The sequence below is a fragment of the Mustelus asterias genome, chromosome 21 (genome assembly GCF_964213995.1).
Source record: "Mustelus asterias chromosome 21, sMusAst1.hap1.1, whole genome shotgun sequence".
Classification (NCBI taxonomy): Eukaryota; Metazoa; Chordata; class Chondrichthyes; order Carcharhiniformes; family Triakidae; genus Mustelus; species Mustelus asterias.
Genome location: NC_135821.1, coordinates 10,361,927 through 10,383,748, shown reverse-complemented (window position 1 = coordinate 10,383,748; position 21,822 = coordinate 10,361,927). Strand labels below are relative to the sequence as shown.

Here is a 21,822-nt window from a genome sequence, read left to right as displayed (position 1 = left end):
TAAAAATTACATCAGATGAAACGTAAAACCTGAAGGTTGTGTGTGTCTCCTCCCCTGAATCAAGAGGAGGTTATTGCATCTGACAGTCCTGTGCGGGTGAGGGTCCTGTGTCCTTAGGCTCCCTACAGTGCAGAAGGCGGCCATTTAGCCCATCGCGTTTGCACCAACTCCGCGACAGAACATCTTGCGGCCTCTGGTGGATCTGGAATATAAAGCTAGCCTCGGTGATGGTGACCGTGACGACAATCATTGATTGTTCTAAAATCCTGTCTGTTTCACTAATCCCCCTTTAGGGAAGGGAATCTGCCGTCCTTACCCGGTCTGACCTACATGTGACCCCAGACCCACAGCAATGCGGTTGACTCTTAACTGCCCTCAGTTCAAAGGCAGTCAGGGGCAGGCAACCAGTTCTGGCCTTGCCAGTGATGCCCACATCTCATGAAAGAATAAATGAGAACAAGGTGATTAAGAAAAGTTGCCTTCCGTACCTCGCTTTGAGGATATTGAGAAAGGCACTTGCTTCCCTTAAATGTGACTGGGGGAGGCAGGCATGCAGAAAGGAAGAGTGCATTAACTTGGGTAAAAAATGGAGAAGTTTCATATCCTCCAAAAACATACCCAACAGTTGTGTTCTTAGGCTGATAAACCCTTCTGATCTGATCCCCACATCCTGGTTGTATTCTACAAAATTCAGAGACCCTTGCAACAGTGGCACAATGAAATGCTGCATGACTAATGATATTGTGCAAAGAACTGTTTCACAATGACATAAAAATGAAAGCAATATTGGGACTTTTAAATGTTAACACTGCTCTCTCTGCAGTCTCTGCCAACCAACTGGCTGAGTATTTCCAGCGCAAGAAACATAGAAAATAGGAGCAGGAGGAGGCCATTCGGCCCTTTGAGCCTGCTCTGCTATTCAACATGATCATAGCTGGTCATCCAACTCGATAGCCTAATTCCACCACCCCCCAAATATCCTTTGATCCCCTTCACTCCCAAGTACTATATCTAACGGCTTCTTGAAAGCATTCACTGCTTTGGCCTCAGCTGCTTTCTGTGGTAGCAAATTCCACAGGCTGACCACCTTCTGGATGAAGAAATTTTCTCCTCATCTCTGACCCTGTATCCGCAGGCTGTGACCCCTGGTTCTGGACACCCTCCACCATCGAAAACATCCTTCTTGCATCGGCCCCCCCCCCGCCCCGCCACACGCACGCACATACGCACACACACACGCAAATACAATCTTAACCAACTCAACTCGATCTCTCAACAATTGGCCCTCTTTTTACCTGTTACGTCACTGCCGGAAACGTGGCGGCGCATCAGTGAAAGGCAGCGCCGGATTAAAAGGGGCAGCGGGAGGTCGGTCCATTCATCCCCGAGTGGCTCACAGGTCACAAAAGGTTCCAGTGGTTGCAAAGGAACTGTTCATAGCTGCCACCTGGTGTAATGAAAGTTTGGCAACGGTATTGAGGCAGAAGCAAAATACCGCAGAAGCTGCAAATCTGAAAGCAATCACTGCTGGAAGCACTCAGCGGATCAGGCAGTGTTTGTGGAGAGAGCGAAAGTTAACTTAGGTTGTTGAGCTTTTGCCAGAACTGAAAAATTTAGATGTGAAATAAGTTTTAAGCAAGCAAGCCTGAAGGCAGGGAGAGGAAAAAAGGCTGTGATAGGCTGGAAAGCAGGAGAGATTAAGTAACAAGCAAATGGAAAGTTGGCCTTTATTTCAAAGTGAATGGCATATAAAAATAGTGAAGTCCTGTTAAAACTATACAAGGCACTAGTTACACCACACCTGAGATACTGTGAATAGTTTTGCTCCCCTTATCTAAAGTAAAGTTTATTTATTAGTCACAAGTAAAGGCTTACATTAACGCTGCAATGAAGTTACTGTGAAATTCCCCTAGTCGCCACAGTCCGGCACCTGTTTGGGTCAATGCACCCTAACCAGCACGTCTTTGAGAATGTGGGAGGAAACAAAGATATCCTGGCATGGGAGGCAGTCTAGCGAATGTTCTCTAGGTTGACCCCGGGTATGGAGGGATTTTCTTATGAGGAGAGGTTGAATGGATTGGGCCTGTACTCATTGGAGTTTAGAAGAATGAGAGGTGACCTTATTGGGACATAGAATTCTCAGAAGGCTTGACAGGGTAGAGGTTGTTTCCCCTTGTGGGAGAGTCTAGGACCAGAGGACATAATCTCAGAGTAAGGGGGTCGCCCATTTAGTACCGAACTGAGGAGGATTTTTTTCTGAGGGTAGTGAATCTGTGGAATTCTTTATCACAGAAGGCTGTAGAGGCCGGGTCACTGAGTATGGTTCAAGGCTGGGCTAGACAGATTTTTAAGGGAATCAAGGGTTATGGGGATAAGGCAGGAAAATGGAGTTGAAGATGATCATATCAGATCAGTCGTGATCTCTTTGAATGGCGAACAGATGCAATGGGCTGAATGGCCTACTTCTACGTCTTATGGTCTAACAAGAGGTTGTCTGTGCAGAGTCTGCACGTTCTCCCCGTGTCTGCGTGGGTTTCTTCCGGGTGCTCCAGTTTCCTCCCACAGTCCAAAGATGTGTGGGTTAGGGTGGATTGACCATGCTAAATTGCCCCTTAGTGTCAGGGGGATTAGCTAGGGGTGATGGGGATAGGACCTGGGTGGGATTGTGGTCGGTGCAGACTCGATGGGCCAAATGGCCACCAGCTGGGTTCTACGGTGGAAGATGGCGCGAGCATTAGGGGATGCTAATGGGGCAAGTAAAGAAGCAATAGATGGGTCACGGAGATGTCAACGGGAATGGATTCTGCTGTTTATATTTGAACCCACTCTAGACCTATCTTTTGGTTCTTTACTTGTCGCTTTACCTTATCCTTTTCTCATTTAATCTCTCCTGCCTTCCACCTCCTATACCAGATCTTCCCTTTTTGTATGTCCCACCGTTTCTAGAACGAGAGAGCACTTTAAAAATGAGGGGTCGCCCATTTAAAACTGAGATGAGGTGAAATATGTTCTGAGGGTCGTGAATCTCTCTCCCTGAGAAAGTCACAGCAGAGACCTTGAATTCTTTTAAGGTAGATAGATATTTGGTAGGTGTGGGGGATGATAAGTTATCGGGGTGGGGGGGTGTTAGGAAGGATACAGATTTATCTGATAGCAGCCATAAACCATGATCTTATTAAATGGCAGAGCAGGCTCGAGAGGCTCCTTGTTTGTAAGTTCATTTCATAGAATCTATACAGTGCAGAAGGAGGCCCTGCGGCCCATCAAGCCAGCATCAACGACAATCCTACCCAGGCCCTATCCCTGTAACCCCACATCTTGACCTTGCTAGTCCCCCTGACATTAAGTGGCGATTTAGCATGTCCAATTAACCTATCCTGCACATCTTTGGAGTGTGGGTGGAAACCGGCGCATCCAGTGGAAACCCATGCAGACATGAGGAGAACATGTAAACTCCACCCGCGCAAATTCCACCCAAGGCCGGAATTGAACCCAGGTTCCTGGCACTGAGGCAGCAGTGCTAACCACTGTGCCGCCTAAAGTGGTAAATGTGGGCATCGCTCCCACGACCTCTCACATGCAACATGGAAAAGCAGCCAGCATAATGAAGGACTCCCACACACCCCGGACATTCTCTCTTCCACCTTCTCCCATTGGGAAAAAGATACAAACAGTCTGAGATCAAGTGCCAGCTAACTCCCTGCTTCTTCCCTGCTGCCATCAGACTTTTGAGTGGACCTACCTCGCACTAAGTTGATCTTTCGGTGCACCCTAACTATGACTGTAACACTACATCCTGCACACTCTCCTTTCCTTCTCCCCTATGTGCTCTATGAATGGTATGCTTTGTCTGTATAGCGTGCAAGAAACGATACTTTTCACTGTATCTCAATACATAGGACAACAATAAATCAAAGCAACGTTCTATCATTTGAGCTAATTCCCCCAACTTTCTTAACCTCTTCCAGGTCTGAGAAAAGCGCATCAACCTGAAACACACTCCCTCTCCCTGTCCCTCGATGCTAAAAGATTTGCTGAACAATGGCAGCATTTTCTGTTTTCATGTTCGCTGTCGCGGTAGATATTAGTTGCTGCAAGAAGAGGAGAACAAATAGACATCTGGTGCATGCCACTGGGGAAAGGAACACTACTTGTTTAGTTTCTGCCTTTCACCTCTTGCCCCCAAGGTCGTCAGTCCTCAGATGCGAGTCATGATAGATTAAGAATATACTGGCCGAAAGGCGAGTGGAAAACTGTCATAAGACAGTTGGATCGAGATATGAAAATGAAGGGCTCTGGGCAAAGAGGTGGGGAGTGGGACTAATTGGATGGTCTTTCAGAGTTGGCACAGGCGCGATGGGACAATATTAGTACAGGTTGGCATTCGCTTGACTAGATTTTCTGGCAGGGTTTTTATGAATCATGTCTGTATTCGCTATAGGAGATGCAAGTTTTATACCAGAAATAGAGGGTTACCCAGGGGCCAGAAAGAGTAAGGAAATAAAGATAATTAATGTCAGTCGAGAAAAAAATATTGGAGGAACATAAGGGACTAAAATCGACTTATTCCCAGGACCAGATGGCCCACACCCTAGTATTCCAAAAGAGCTAACTGCCGAGATAGTGGGCGTACTAGCTATAATTTTTCAAAATTCCCTGGATTCAGGAACAGTCCTGTCAGATTGGAAGTTGGCAAATGTAACATCGCTTTTCAGTAAGTGTGGAAGAGAGAAAACAGTGAGGGACAGGCCTGTTAGCTCAACATCATTTGCTGGGAAATGTTGGTATAAGGAAGTCTTAATGCACTTAGAAAAGTATGGTATGATCAAACCATGCAACATGAATTTACATGATGGTATTAGAGAAACAAAGGATTGGTCCAGAGTAGCTGTGAATAGCAGAATAAAGATCAGTACTGTCTGAAAGCAAAAACACGAGAACAAGATACAGGCCGGCACGTGGGGAAATAAACGTTAAATGGAGGACATGGTACATGGTCTGAAGTTGTTGATCTCAATGTAGAGCCCAGAGGCTGAAGTGCTTCCTCGGAAGATGGGCTGCTGTTCCTCTGGCTTGTCTTGGGCTTCACGGGAACATTGTAGCAGGCTGGAGACGGAAAGGTGAGCATGAGAGCAAGATGGTAAATTGAAATGGCAAACGACCCGGAGGTCTGGGTCACGCATGTGGACTGCATGTATGTATTCGACCAGTCTGCATTTAGTCTCCCCAGTGTAGAAGAGACCACTAAGTGAAATTATCTGCTTTAGTCATCAGAATAGAATCATAGAAACCCTACCGTGCAGAAAGAGGCCAACTGGCTCATTGCGTCTGCTCCGACCACAATCCCACCCAGGCCCTACCCCTTATCCCTACACATTTACCCGCTAATCCCTCTAACCTACGCATCTCAGGACACTAAGGGGCAATTTTAGCACGGCCAATAAACCTCACCCGCACATCTTTGGACTGTGGGAGGAAACTGGAGCACCCGGAGGAAACCCACGCAGAGACAAGGAGAATGTGCGAACTCCACACAGACAGTGACCCAAGCCGGGAATCGAACCCAGGTCCCTGGAGCTGTGAAGCAGCAGCGCTAACCACTGTGCTACCGTGCCGCCCCATAGAAAAGCATACCTTTTTTTAAAGGTGTAAACGTTGATGATCAGGGATACTATTTTGTGCTCGTATAAGGAATGCAGGAAGTTGGGAAGGCAAATTGGCAAGGGGATTTGAGTACAGGGATAAAGAAGTCTTGCTTCAATTTTGTGGGGCTTTGGTGAGACCATGTCTGGAATGTTTGTGCTGTTTTAGTCTCCAGATTTTAGGAAGGATATGTTTGCACTGGAGGCAGTCTAGCAAAGGTTCACGAGATTGGTCCCTGCGATGAGAAAAAATTCTGTCAGGGTTGTAAATCTTTGGAGCTCTCTCCTCCAGAGGACTGTAGGTGCTTCCTCGTTGAATATAGTTAAAGTGGGCACAGTAAGAAGTCTCACAACACCAGGTTAAAGTCCAGCGGGTTTATTTGGAATCACGAGCTTTCGGAGCGCTGCTCCTTCATCAGGTGAGTGAAGGATGAAGGAGCAGCGCTCCGAAAGCTCGTGGTTCCAAATAAACCTGTTGGACTTTAACCTGGTGTTGTGAGACTTCTTACTGTGCCCACCCCAGTTCAACGCCGGCATCTCCACATCATGGTTAAAGTGAGATGGAGAGATTTTTGGTGTCTTGGAATTGAGGGATCCGGGTAATGGGCACCAAATGAAGCCCAAGATCAGCCATGGTCATATTGAGTGGTGGAGCAGACCATATGATCTACTTCCTGCCACTGTTCCCTGTGTTCTTATGACAAGGGAGAGAGGCAACTACAGACTGAATTGTTCGCACTCCGCCTTTATAATTTCATTTTCCACCGTTCCTCTCACTGTTAGGACCTTCCTCTGATGTGCAAGTAATCAGCAGAGAGGAACAATCGAACCCTGGATCTTCCTGTTGTGTGTGAAACTTTTACCCACTAAACCATCAGGGAGCTTGTGGGAGGAAATTTAGCTCCTGACTTCGGAGTTCAGTTTAATCCGATCTCAAAGGGAAAAAAAAAGATTTCTGCTTTTTTATTTTTTGAAACCAGCTAAAATCAAAACGGGTGGGAAAAAACCACTTGTTTCAGCCAGGCTGCAGTCTGGCATTGCTACAGCAGGCACCGCTGTGGGTGAAACAAGCCACTGGAACAGTGAGGAAGCTTTCGCATACACCTGGCATCCACGGAGGAAGAGAGCGCAGTTTACTCTGCGTATGATCTGCATTGTCGTTAATCTGGGAGTGCTCGCTGAAGCAGTACGAAGAGCGCTTTGGGTTCCATGTAATATCATTTTCTCAATTTGATGTAGGCACTTCAGGTGGGAAGCGTCCCACTGCCATTCCACAGAAGCACAATAATTTAATTATTAGTGATTTCTTTTAAAAGACAGGCTCTCGCACTCGAGCTGCCTCACTTTCTGTCTGTCTTGCTTTGCACTGCTTAAGAGAAAAAACATGTTCTTCCACCCGACATTGATTGCGTTGGGGGTCCTAAGTATTCGTCTAACTTCAGCGTGGACAAACTAGAACAGCAGGGGGATGGGGACCAAGGGCTAGGCTTAGATGGGTCAGATTCAGATCAGGAAATGAGGTGGAACATTAGTTAGTGATGTAGTCAGCGATTCAGAAAGACACAAGTCCAGCAGAGGAAATTGACATGGTTGAGCTCTTTATACTTCAATGCAAGGAGTATTACAAACAAGGCAGATGAACCAAGGACACAGGTAGACACATGGCAGCACTATGTCGCTGCTACAATGGGAACCTGGCTAAAGAAGGGGCAAAATTGGCAGCTCAATATCCGTGGTTATAGAGTTTTCAGGTAGGACAGAGTGGGTGACAAAAAGGGAGGGGGGATAGCATTATTGGTTAAAGAATCAATTGCAGTTATGGGAAGGGATGATATACTGAATGGGTTAACAAATGAGGCTTTGTTAGTTGAGCTTAGGAATAAAAAAGGGGGCAGTCACGTCGCTAGTAGTATACTACAGACCCCTAAATAGTGAGAGGGCGATAGAGGAACATATGTGTGGACAAATTTCTGCCTGTAGAATAAGAGGGCAGTAATAGTAGGAGACTTTATCCCAATATCAACTGGGTTTCAAACAATATAAGGGCGTGACAATATAACAATAATATGAGGGTGAAAAATTAATGTACTGTGTCCAGGAATCTTTTAAAAAAACAATGTGACAAGCCCAACAAAATGAGAGACAATTCTGGATTTAGTTTTGGGAAATGAAGATGGGCAAGTGGGCGAAGTGACGGTAGGCGACCATATCGGGGATAGTGACCACAATTCAACTCGATTTAGTATTATGGAAAGGGACAGGGATAAATCAGGAGTAGACGTTTTAAACTGGGGGAAGGCAAATTTTACAAAACTCAGGTGATTTGGCTGAGGTGGACTGGACAGGACTGCTAAAGGATAAATCAGTGGGAAGTACTAATAAGTGAGATCCTTGGGGCACAAAGCAGACCTGTCCCCTCCGAAAATAAGAATGATACTGCCAAATCTAGAGCCCCATGGTTGTCTAGAAAAATGCAGGGGAGGATCAAACAGCAAAAGAAAGCTCATGATAGTCTCAAAAAACTCAACACTGCAGATAGCACAGAGTATAAAAAGTACAGGGATCAAGTAAAAAGGCAATCAAAGAGAGGGCATGAAAAAAATATTAGCAAGCAAGGTTAAGGAAAACCCAAAGATGTTTTACCGGTATATAAAGAGCAAAAGAATATTTAAAGGAAAGGTGGGATCTATCAGATGAAGAAAGGAGCTTGTGTGAAGAAGCAGGAGATATGTGAAGAGTTTTAAATGAATTTTTTTGTGTCTCTATTCGCAAAGAAAAGGGATGATTCGGATATAGTAACCAAGTGGAGCAGTGTTAATTAAATATGTAAATATAAAATAATGAGAGGGGAAGTGAGAGGATTTGGAATCTTTGAAGGTGGATAAGTTGCCAGGGCCGGATGGATTGTCCCCCAGGATGTTAAAGGAGGTCAGGGAGGAAATAGCATATACTCTGAAGATTATTATCCAATCTTCACTCGATACAGGTGAGGTGCCAAAGGACTGGAGGAATGCAAATGTGGTTCCATTGTTTAAAAAGAATATGAAGGAAATGCCAAACTATTATAGGCCAGCTAGTCATGTTTAGGTGGTGGGAAAATTGTTAGAATCAATTCTGAGAGATCGGATGAACTGTCACTTAGAAAGGCATGGACTAATCAGAGATAGTCAACATGGCTTTAAGGGAAAGTCACATCTTACAAATTGAATTCTTTGAGAAAGTGACAAGGAGGATCGATGAGGGTAGTGCAGTGGATGTTGTCTACATGGAATTTAACAACAGTAAGAAGTGTCATAAGACCCAGGTTAAAGTCCAACAGGTTTATTTAGAATCACGAGCTTTCGGAGCGCTGCTCCTTCATCAGATGAAGGAGTAGCGCTCCGAAAGCTCATGATTCCAAATAAACCTGTTGGACTTTAACCTGGTGTTGTGACACTTCTAACTGTGCCCACCCCAGTCCAACACCGGCATCTCCGCATCAGGACTTTAGCAAGGCATTTGACAAGATCCCACATGGCAGACTGGTCGAAAAAGTAAAAGCCCGTGGGATACAGGGTAATGTTGTGAATTGGACCCAAAGTTGGCTTAGTAACAGGCAATAAAGGGTGATGGTCGATGGCTGCCCTTGCGAATGGAAAGCTGTTTTCAAGTGATGTTTCTCAGGGCTTGGTGTTGAGATTCCTGCTGTTCGTTTTATAAACGATTTGGATTTGAATGTGGGGGGGCACGATTGGGAAATTTGCAAACGACACAAAAATTGGCCGTGTGGTGGATAGTGTAGAGGATAGCTGTGCAGAACAGGTAGATAAAGTTGTGAAGAAGGCAAATGGAATGCTCTCCTTCAGTGGCAGAGGTATAGAATGCAAGAGTAGGGATCTAATGATGGAACTGTGTAAGACACTGGTGAGGCCACAATTGGAGTATTGTGTACATGTTACAGGGAGGGTGTAATCGCTGTGCAGAGAGTATGTACTAGAATGTTGCCAGGGCTGAAGAATTGTAGCTACGAGGAGAGGTTGGGGTGGTTTTCCTTGGAACAGAGAAGACTGAGGGGTGACACGATTCATAGAAATCATAGAAACCCTACAGTATAGAAAGAGGCCATTCGGCCCATCGAGTCTGCACCGACCACAATCCCACCCAGGCCCTACCCCCATATCCCTACATATTTTACCCACTAATCCCTCTAATCTACGCATCCCAGGACACTAAGGGGCAATTTTAGCATGGCCAATCAACCTAACCCGCACATCTTTGGACTGTGGGAGGAAACCGGAGCACCCGGAGGAAACTCACGCAGACACGAGGAGAATGTGCAAACTCCACACAGACAGTGACCCAAGCCGGGAATCGAACCCAGGTCCCTGGAGCTGTGAAGCAGCAGTGCTAACCACTGTGCTACCGTGCCGTCCCATTGAGGTATGCAAAATTGAGAGGGGTAGAGATAGAATAGACAGGAAGAAACTGTTTCCTTTGGCAGATTGTTCAAAAGCCAAGGGTCATAGATCAGCGGCAGAAGAATTAGAGGGGACATGAGAAAAAGCTTTTTTTATACAGGGTGGTGGGTGTCTGAAATTCGCTGCCTGAGTTAGTGGTCGACGTGGAGACCTTAAACTGCACCTGGTTGTTTCTGGGTTGGCATAGATGAGGTGGGCCGAATTGCCCCCTTCTGGTCTGTATCATTTCTATGATATTTGCAGGGAGGGTATTGAGATCCTTTGTAAAGCATTGGATTTATTGGAACCCATTAGTGTTGTTGCCAGCTTATCCATCATATTAGTACCAATATCCGCTTGGGGGGGTGGTTTGGGAAAATGGCACTTAACTGGTACACTTCGATTTTTTTATTTGTAATGCCCTTGTCTGATCCTTTGCTGTGTTGGATTTTGACTAACTCTGCCATGACCAGTTACAGAGTTATAATCACCAGAACTTTGCCCTAATGTTACATAACTCAAAATGTTCCCTGCAGACATAACCCTAATTTGAAAGGATGTAACATGTAATTGAACTGCTGGGTGTGTTCGATATGAAAATTTCCTACACCCTGTCCTGGACTGAGATCCCAGTAATGCAAATTGACTCGTTTCCCTGCAAAGGCCTCTTTTTATAATGCAGCAAATGGCTTTCACTGGAAATGTTTCACCTACAAGTTAAAGTGTCTTGTTGCAGGTACCCTAATATATCCTGTGAGATCCTGACAGCCGACGTGACACAGGTTAATGATGCACTGGGTGAGGACGAATCACTGCTGAGCCGCCTCTACGCCTTCCTGCAAAACGACAATGTACTTAACCCTTTGTTGGCGAGCTTCTTCAGCAAAGTAATGGGCATCCTCATCAACAGGAAGAGCGAACAGGTACGTCACTGGATTTGCTCTTTCAGCTGAGCTCTGCGTTCCACCTGTTTGTTTTACTGGGAGTTGCAGGGTTTGAGAATGCTTGGTTACAGTGTGCCCAGACCCAACAACAAATATTTGCATTCGTACAGCATTTGGAAAACGTGACAGGCCGTTTCCTAGGAATGCAACTGAACATGAATAAACATTGAGGAAAACAAGTGCTCAAAGGCTTGGTCAGACAGGTGGAGTTAAACAGCAAAGTGGGGAGTGGAGTGCTGAGGTTTGGGTGGGGTGGGGGTGAAATTCTCGAGTTTGCGCTGGGGGTAATTATAGAACAAAGACAAAATGCACAGGAATTCAGAGCTGGAGGGAAGCAGAGTTCCCAGCGTGTTGTACGATGAGTAAGTTGCAATGATTGGGAATTTGAACACCGGATGAGAATTTTAAACTGAAAGTATTGTGACCTTGGAAGTCTTGATAGATTAGGAAGCATGGGCATTGAGTGAAATGGACAGTGTGATTTAAGTTTAAAGTTTATTTATTAGTGTCACAAGTAGGCTTACATTAACATCTCAGTGAAGTTACTGTGAAAATCCCCTAGTTGCCACACTCCCACGCCTGTTCGGGTACGCCGAGGGAGAGTTTAGTATGGTCAGTGCACCTAACCAGCACGTCTTTCGGACTGTGGGAGGAAACCAAAGCACCCGGAGGAAACCCACACAGACACGGGGAGAAAGTGCAGACTTCACACAGACCGTGACCCAAGTGGGAATCGAACTTGGATCCCTGGCACTGAGGCAGCAGTGCTAACCACTGCCGCCTTTCAATACAGGCAGCAAGTAAATTGAGAGAAGATAGTCAGCAGCAGAGGATTGGAATGGTGGAAAGAGCAGTGTAATTTTAAGCCATTTGAAGTGTGTTATATGGACTGTTTCCTTCTGTAGTCTCCCTGCAGAAGAGGGAATTTCTGGGGGTAGGAGCCGGAAGCAGGCAGACGCCACTGGGACCTGGATTAAGCTCCAATTGGATTGATGAGACGCAAGCCTGCTGACCAAAAGCACTGTGTGAAATGTGTTTAGTCTCAACCAAAGTTCCAAACAGACAGGGGAGGCCATAATGGTGCCACATTTGGCCAAGTTGACAGGCACACAGCCTAAAGGATGGGAGATATAAGAAATTGAAAAAGGGTCATGCCCCATTATCTCATCTGAAGTTGAGAGTGAGAGATATTGAGCAGAAAATAAATGCATCCAAATCTCTCAATCCCTGACCCAGAATTGCTGATACTGAGTGCCTGAAATGAAATGCGTTCCATGCTCTTGATTAGAACAACTATTATCAAAAAGGGAGGTGCCCCCACATGTTCGGTTACTGATGTTGTCTGTGGTGAGGGGAAGCTGTGTAGTTTGCATTCCCAGATTGATCGGTGGATATATGGAGTAAGTTGTCTACCCACCGTCTTGGCTGGAGATGGTGCACCATTCACTAAGCTGCCAGAGCGGATGTAGAGGGCTCAAGCCGAAAGCCCGTTAACATTTCTTTCGCTCGTCGTCTTGCTCCCTTTCTCCTGAAGGTCTTATTCGGGCTGAAGTGCGGTTCCCCAGCACGGGGCAGACCTTTATTAACTATTAATCAACCAAGGTGTTAGAGCTAAGTCTGTTTCTTTCGTTGTCCAACAGATGCATATACAATTCTGTATCCCACCTGCAATGCCCAATTAAAATCGGGGACAGTGCGCACAAAGCCCAGCCCCTTCATTTTGCTGTTCAGTGCAGTGGTAACGTAGCATCTCAGCTGAGGATTTTTCGTAATCTGTGAACTGAAAGTTTGGCAATTAGAAATCAGGATTGCAGCTGGCAGATTGTAGCGGAGGAGCATCCAAAAGAGTAAAGTTTAAATTTAAGTTTATTTCTTAATGTCACAAGTAGGCTTGCATTAACACTGCAATGAAGTTGCTCTGAAAATCCCCTAGTCGCCACACTCCAGTTGGGTACACTGAGGGAGAATTTAGCACGGTCAATGCACCCTAACCAGCACGTCTTTCGGACTGTGGGAGGAAACCGGATCACCCGGAGGAAACCCACGCAGACACGGGGGAGACCGTGCAAACTCCACACAGACAGTAACCCAAGCTGGGAATCGACCCTGGGTCCCTGGCGCTGTGAGCCAGCAGTGCTAACCACTGTGCCATGATTTAGACAGTGAGTGATTCTGGTGGGTATATTTGGGCGGGTGGGGGGATGGTTTCCTGAGTATAACTTAGCACCCAAATACCAGAATAAAGTTTCAAAACATGGAATTAACCAACCGTCATCCCACATGTGCAGAACAATGTCGCCAGATATAAAGCATTCCACAAGAGGGAAGACACGGCTGGGGCGGGCTCCTGGTGGAAGGGGTGGGAGACACGGGAGGGTGATGGAATGCATTGGACACATGCGATGGCCCGGGAAGGATGAGCGAGGGATGATACGAGAGGGATGAAAGGAATGGGATTCAGGTGGCATGAGAGAGATGGAATGACGGGTGGAGGTTGGAAGAAACACTGTTGCAGCACAAATACTAATTACACCACCAATCTTGTCTGGCTAGTTCATCCAGATTGAGGGTCTGTGAATGCAGCATTCGGTTCTGCTGCCTTGTGTTTGCTTCCTGGTTTCTGCAGAGTTTTTCCCTGGCTATAGCTGTGGTTAATGTTAATCCGTCATGAAAGGTGTCAACGTGGACAGTATTCTCATCTCTCGTTCTCCGATCGGGGTGAACGTGTCTCTAACCTGAATTGACAGGGCGATACCGACGCAGCAAGTGCCAAGACGTGAAGGAAAACAGCTACTGTCATAGAATCCTACAGTGCAGAAAGAGGCCATTCGGCCCATCGAGTCTGCGCCAACCACAATTCAACCCAGGCCCTATCCACATATCCCTACATATTTACCCACTAACCCTTCTAACCTATGCATCCCGGGACACTAAGGGGCAATTTAGAATGGCCAATCAACCTAGCCCGCACATCTTTGGACTGTGGGAGGAAACCGGAGCACCCGGAGGAAACCCACGCAGACACTGGGAGAATGTGCAAACTCCACACAGACAACGACCCGAGCCGGGATTCGAACCCAGGTCCCTGGAGCTGCGAAGCAGCAGTGCTGCCGTGCACTGCTGCTTCACCGTGCCGTGTCTGTTTGCGTCTGTGTCTCCTGAAGAGTGCCTTATGCCCATAAGATGCGTGTCATCATAATACTGCATCAGGGCGATGATATGCTTCTAATTGCAGACTCTGGCTTGAATGAAATAAACATCAGAAGGCATGGATAAAATGTAGACTGCAATTAAATACAATTAAAATTCCTTTCTCATTTTGAGAGATTTTTCGAGCTTGCTGCACATTTTACCATTTTTCAGTGACTTCGAGAACTTGTTGTAAATTGTTACACATCTGAACAGTTGAATAAATGTGGCTGCAGAACGAGTCCATATCAGCATAATTTTATTGTTTTAGGCCATTGTAACCTCTTGAACCCTGTCAGTACCAATATTTTCTTCGGCATTGACTGCCAAAGAAAATGTAAAGAAATGTATAAAGGGGTCAAAAAAGACAGCCGATCCATTAGCAAAGAAAGCCACAGCGTTGAAAGCAAAGGCAGGGGAGGTCATCATCAACTGCATAGTTGGAGAAACGGGTGGAATACTGATTTGAGTTGTATTCTGGGGAGAACGTTGTAATTAAGGAAGCTCTAGACACCAAGGAGAGCCTACTTGTCATCGTAGAATCCCTACAGTGCAGAAGGAGGCCATTCGGCACATCGAGCCTGTACTGACCACAATCCCACCCAGGCCCTATCCCCGTAACTCCCCAAGGGGCAATTTAGCATGGTCAATCAACCTAACCCGCATATCTTTGGGACGAAACCAGAGGAAGCCCACGCAGACACGGGGAGAATGTGCACACTCTGCACGTAGTGACCCAGAATTGAACACGGGTCCCTGGCACTGTGAGGCAGCAGTGCTAACTGCTGCCACCCATGGCAGAGCTGGACATTGAACCCATGATGGACGAACTTGGCAAAGCTATTGACCTGCTTGCCATGCGGGTATGCTCCAGGTGCAGCTGCTATGCTGCCTGAACTCGTCATACGCAGGAAAACGGCACTCCTGCAGCATCTACACAAAATTCTCTGGTTCTGCTCGAGGGAAGAAGCAGAGCCCCGAGATGCATGTGACGCAAGACCCTGTACAAGAATAAGCCATAGTGATTGCAACGTATCGAGGTATCTCCAAGCTGAACGCCCTGGGGGAAGTGTTTGATCATGCTGACTTCGTCAGACTGCAGATCCTGGCTGAGCGCATCTATCTCGAATCCCAGTGTGGAGGATCTACAATTGATTCTATCTTCTCAGTTCAGCAGCAACAAGAGAAACACCAAGAAGAAAGGAGACCGTTCTATATTGCCTCCTTCAATCTCACCAAGGTAATCAACCATGTGAGCAGAGGTGGTCTATTTAAGCTGCTGGAGAAAACTGGGTGACTTATTTCCATGTCAGCATGGTGGGCAAGGTCAGTGATGACAGGGTAACACCGGAACCTTTTGAGATCCACAATAGGGTCAAACAGGGTGTATTCTCTTTACTGCTGTCAATGGCCTTCAGGTCATCTACAGAGCTTGTCTACTTGCGTAGCAGAACCAGCGGAAAGCTGTTCAAGCTTGCTCGCCCGAGATCCAAGACAAAGATATGCCAACTCCCCTTTAGAGAGATCTCTGCTGACAAAACCTGCAGTCGCTTTCTAAACTGAGGAAAACCAGTAAATGGACAGACTCTCACGCCTGTAAAGAGTTTGGTTTGACCATGAGCATCAGGAAGACAAATGTTGTGACCCATGACGTTGCCAAGCCATGCCGCCATCTCGCACTGACTCTGGAGCTTGCTGATAGCTTCACATGGCTTGGCTGTGCAGTCACCAGCAATGTGTCATTTGATGCTAAAATCAACGTATATCGCAAAAGCTGTCGCTGTTCCGTCCAAGCTGAGTAAGCGAGTGTGTGAAAACAGCAACCTGACTTAGGATACTGTGACGTTAGTGTACCTTTTCATAGCACTCCGCTCTCACTGCTGCCGAGTTGTCTAGAGGAGCCCTTTTACTGCTCCTTCAGTGGTTTAAATGGGGTTTGTTTATTTTCACTCTGGGTTGTTTTATGGCCCTGCATTGTTAGGAGGAAGGTCATGGGTTCTGGTCAGTTTTTTTTCCTTCCCAGGGAATTCAAGGTTTCATTTTCTGTTTTTGGCTGACAGCGGTGTTTTAGTTTCGGAGGGAGTGAGCATCAGACTGAAAGCAGTCTCTCTCTCCCTCTCTCCTCTTTCCTCCACTCCCCCTCCCGGGGTTTTGGAAGTTCTGCTGGTTAGCTGAAAGCAAGGCTTCTTGCCTGCCTGCATTGCAAAATCTGCTGTTGGTGGCTTGACTAGAGTCTCTCCCGGATGTTCTCGGAAGCTCTTCTGACCTCAAACTGTTCTGAGTATCAAGAGGACTGCGGCATTCATCCAAAGGACTCAATTCCCGTATCACGTGAGCATTAGTTTTTGCTGTGTTAAACCTGTGGAAGGTTTTGTTTATGGGAAGTTTTTGATTGAAACATCTTGGATATATTTGTTAAGGGTTAGGCATTATCGTGGTTTAGTTTTTTACTATAATTGATAAGTTATTGCTAATTTTCTTTCCATACATGTTAACTATATTATTAAATCAGCTTTGTTTGATAAAAGCTCCCTTGCGGGTCATTTGAATCATACCTGAGATGAACCATATCATGTTTATCCTAGCCAAATTCAAGATGCAAAACTTACGATCCAGGCAGGCTTCATAAAACACTGGAGTTTCTGACCTGAACCATAACAATACCAAACTGCAAGCCTTTGTCCTCTGTGAACTCTGCTTCAGTGGTGCAACCTGGACAATGTATGCTGGACAGGAGAGAAAGCTGAGCAGTTTCCACCTTATGCCGTCTTCAGCATCTCTTGGTGGAACCAGATCACCAACTTGGAGACCCTGGAACATGTTAATTCTGTCAGCATGCGCTCATTCCCAAGCCAACACCTGAGCTGACTGAGCCATGTTCATCGAATAGATGAGAGCTGTATGCCCGAAGACCTTCTGTACAGTGAACTAGCCACCGGGTTGCAATCTCTCGCACATTTTGCCTCCACTTCAAGCACGCCAAGCGAGATGTGAAGATGGCCGACATTGTTGCTGATAACTGGGAGACAGTTGCTGATGGCTGTGGCCTCTGCAGGCTGACTGGAAGAGGTGAGCAGAAATGAAAAGCTCTACTGAATCGAGAAGGGGGCATATAAAAAAGAAAGGCCAATGAATTGTGCACCAAGCCCACTATCCTTCTCTGCCACAAATGCGTGAGAGGCTGTCATGCCAGAGTAGGATTCTTGAATCACACCACGACAAGGAGAGGATGTCATCAGTTAACAATTGCTTCAAGACATCAAACTGACGCCCATGGCTCTGGGCTTATGACTGGGGCCCGGTGATGTCCACCACAGCACAATCCATTGAGACGTCAGGGCTACCATCGGCATTGATGTAAAAGTAGTGGAAACTCTCCAATTGCAGTACATAGAAAGGAACTCCAAATTTGACCCAAATATTGGAAACGGGAGAGAGATAGAAACTGGATTCGACTTGTGATAAGGTTGAAGAAACTAAGTTACCGCCCGAACTAAAATGATACCATACTTGCATTTAAATACGATTTCTCACAGTTTTCTCTTTTTTGTTTGCAGATAGTGGATTTTCTACGAAAGAAGGATGATTTTGTAAGCTTGTTGTTGAAACATATAGGAACCTCGGCCATTATGGATCTCCTGCTCCGACTTCTCACGTGCGTGGAGCAGCCCCAACTGAGGCAGGACGTGCTGAACGTAAGCGCCCTTGGTATTCCTCTTCAGTTTTTGGAATGTAAAGTAATTTTTAAATACTGTTGTGCAAAGGAGACAATGGAGCCCAAATGATCTCCCTGAGAGAGGGACTGAGAGATCAGAGTTAATGCACAGATACCTCATAGAAAGAGGGGTCTGAGATATCTGTGCGAAAATATAATTTCTAGAGGGGCTGAAAGAATTGTACAAGTTTCACTTCAAGGGAGATTATGAGGCGCTGCATATTTTGATTTGATTTATTATTGTCACATGTATTAACATACAGTGAAAAGTATTGTTTCTTGCGCGCTATACAGATAAAACATACCGTTCATAGAGAAGGAAAGGAGAGGGTGCAGAATGTAGTGTTACAGTCATAGCTAGGGGTGTAGAGAAAGATCAACTTAATGCAAGGTAGGTCCATTCAAAAGTCTGACGGCAGCAGGGAAGAAGCTGTTCTTGAGTCAGTTGGTACGTGACCTCAGACTTTTGTATCTCCCGAAGGAAGAAGGTGGAAGAGAGAATGTCCGGGGTGCATGGGGTCCTTAATTATGCTGGCTGCTTTGCAGTGGGAAGTGTTGACAGAGTCAATGGATGGGAGGCTGGTTTATGTGATGGATTGGGCTACATTCACGACCTTTTGTAGTTCCTTGCGGTCTTGGGCAGAGCAGGAGCCATACCAAGCTGTGATACAACCAGAAAGAATGCTTTTTATGGTGTATCCGTAAAAGTTTGATCTCATATTTCATAACCTGTTGAATTTCATCGTCATTTCATTAAGTGCACTTCCAGATTAAGCACGGGGAAGGGAGTAACGGAAAGTAGGGGACAGGACAGGCGGGGGTGGAATGGCATGGGTGAGCGAGGTAATGGAATTGGTTATATGTACTAATTTGACCGCATGTACTTGTCACGTTTCTGCTAGTTTAGTGTAGTGTGGCAATTCGGAAAAGTGCACATCCTGATTATGTATTCTAATTGAGAAATAAAGAAGTTAAATTAATTAAAGTTAAGCATAGATCGGCCCAGGATTACTCTTTCTTGAGAGAAGATCTGGTTTGCAATCTGGGAAAAAAAGTGGTGGAATCGGATTCAAATAGGTATTGAGGAAAGAGTCACAGAGTCATAGAGTTTTACAGCATGGAAACAGGCCCTTCAGCCCAACTTGTCCATGCGCCCTTTTTTTTTTAAACCACTAAGCTAGTCCCAATTGTCTGCATTTGGCCCATATCCCTCTATACCCATCTTATCCATGTAACTGTCTAAATGCTTTTTAAAAGACAAAATTGGGGAGAGTGCACTGAAACGGGAAAGGAGCTTCGGGACGGGGATTAGTTTGCTTTCCCTAGAGAGCTAGCACAGTGGGCCGAATTGCGATGTCCCTGATTCTGTGATCAGGAGCTGCTCGTGTGAAGAATGTGTGGGTGTGAATCCGGCGTTCTGTGGCATGTTTCGCCTTGCAAAATACTACAGATGCTGGAAAGCTGAAATAAAAACAAAACTCAACAGGTCTGGCAGCGTCTGTGGAGAGAGAAACACACAGTAAACGTTTCAAGTCAGCATGATTCTTCAGAGCTAAAGAGAAGGAGAATTGTGTTGGATATTTTACTTTTTAAGAGTCGGTGGAACAAAATAGAAGATCAGGGGTAGGCGGGAGCGAGGAGAGATGTGACGATGGGATGGTCACAAGTGTGCTCAGATCTTTGTCAGTCCTCTTCTAGCTCCCACCTGTCCTCAACTTCACCTTTGGTTCCACCAATGCCACCCCCTCTGAACAGCATCAGATTCATCATACACCTTCCTCTCGATGCTCCGAAATGTTAACTCTGTTTCACTCACCACGGATGCTGCCAGACCTGCTGAGTTTTTCCAGCACTTTCTGTTCTTATTCCTCCCTGGGACGCCTGTCGGGGCGAACTTGTTACTGGTCCTGCACAGAGGGCCGGACTCACTGCTCCTCGCTAACCTCCTTCTGTTGTTCCAACAGTGGCTGAACGAGGAGAAAATCATCCAGAGACTCATCGAGATGATCCACCGTTCCAAAGATGAGGATGTAAGTGCAAGCATCCCATAAAAGGGCAGGGGAAACGTGGAATAGGCTGACCAGCTAATTCCTCGATTGATTTGGCTCGCGTTGGCTTGCTGCTAATTTACACACGCGCTCACTTTACTGCTAAACCCATTATGTCATCAATATCTGTGAAGTGCGTTGTCTGTGATGGAATGCCCCACATTTTAGAAATGATACTTCCCCGTCTGACCAGGAATTGGTCGTTAAAGTGCTGCCCGTCTCAGAAGATTGTCCACCCATTGAGTTTGAAGGAACATAGAACAGTACAGCACAGTACAGGCCCTTCGGCCCACGATGTTGTGCCGAACCTTTTCCGAAACCAAGATCAAGCTATCCCACTCCCCATCATCCTGGTGTGCTCCATGTGCCTATCCAATAACCGCTTGAAAGTTCCTAAAGTGTCCGACTCCACTATCCCTGCAGGCAGTCCATTCCACACCCCAACCACTCTGAGTAAAGAACCTACCTCGGACATCCCTCCTATATCTCCCACCATGAACCTTATAGTTATGCCCCCTTGTAACAGCTACATCCACCCGAGGAAATAGTCTCTGAACGTCCACTCTATCCCCCTCATCATCTTATAAACCTCTATTAAATCGCCTCTCATCCTCCTCCGCTCTAAAGAGAAAAGCCCGAGCTCCCTCAACCTTTCCTCATAAGACCTACCCTCCAAACCAGGCAGCATCCTGGTAAATCTCCTTTGCACTCTTTCCAGTGCTTCCACATCCTTCTTATAATGAGGTGACCAGAACTGCACACAATATTCCAAATGTGGTCTCACCAAGGTCCTGTACAGTTGCAGCATAACCCCACGGCTCTTAAACTCCAACCGCCTGTTAATAAACGCTAACACACTATAGGTCTCAGTCGCACTTGGTTCTGTCTCAGGAAATTTTGCAGATGTGACTTCCAGGTAACCCGGCTGTGGAGTTGGAAACTTTAGGAACTTTCAAGCGGTTATTGGATAGGCACATGGAGCACACCAGGATGATAGGGAGTGGGATAGATTGATCTTGGTTTCGGACAAAGCTTGGCACAACATCGAGGGCCGAAGGGCCTGTACTGTGCTGTACTGTTCTATGTTCTATGTAACACTGAACGAAAGCTGAACATCTCCATTCATGTTTTTTTTTAAAAAAAGTTTATTTATTAGTGTCACAAGTAAGGCTGACATTAACACCGCAATGAAGTTACTGTGAAATTCCCCTAGTCGCCACACTCCGGCACCTGTTCGGGTCAATGCACCCTAACCAGCACGTCTTACAGAATGTGGGAGGAAACCGGAGTACCCGGAGGAAACCCACACAGGCACGGGGAGAACGTGCAGACTCCACACAGACAGTGACCCAAGCCGGGAATCAAACCCAGGTCCCTGGCGCTGTGAGGCAGCAGTGCTGACCCCACTGTGCCACCGTGTCGCCCCGTTTTCCTTTAAAAGTCCAACAATAAACTGACCACACTAATCAGGTAAATCAAAGGTAAAAATATTACTCGGAATCCCCCAAAAGGTGCTGCTGATGCCGACAGGACATCTCCCGTAAAAACGGCGAAGCCTTTTTATTCAAAGGAATAAATTCATTCTCCGCTTTGAATTTGGGGCGGCGTGGTGGCACAGTGGTTAGCTGCCTCACAGCGCCAGGGACCCGGGTTCGATTCCCGGCTTGGGTCACTGTCTGTGTAGAGTCTGCACGCTCTTCCCGTGTCTGCATGGGTTTCCTCCGGCTGCTCCGGTTTCCTTCAAAGTCCGAAAGACGTGCTGGTTAAGGCGCATTGGCCATGCTGTATTCTCCCTCCGTGTACCCGAACGGGCGCCAGAGTGTGGTGACTAGGGGATTTTCACAGCAA

General features: G+C 46.3%; 1 protein-coding gene across 4 annotated transcripts in view; it reads left to right on the top strand.

The window, feature by feature from the left end:
* LOC144509092 (serine/threonine-protein phosphatase 6 regulatory subunit 3-like) overlaps positions 1-21,822 on the top strand; it is a 116,439-nt gene that overhangs the window by 32,233 nt on the left and 62,384 nt on the right. For all 4 annotated transcript variants that reach the window (XM_078237430.1, XM_078237428.1, XM_078237432.1 and 1 more), the window contains exons 3-5: positions 10,815-11,001; positions 17,769-17,906; positions 19,891-19,956. In XM_078237430.1, coding sequence (XP_078093556.1) covers positions 10,815-11,001; positions 17,769-17,906; positions 19,891-19,956 — 391 coding nt within the window. The remainder of the gene's footprint in view (positions 1-10,814; positions 11,002-17,768; positions 17,907-19,890; positions 19,957-21,822) is intronic.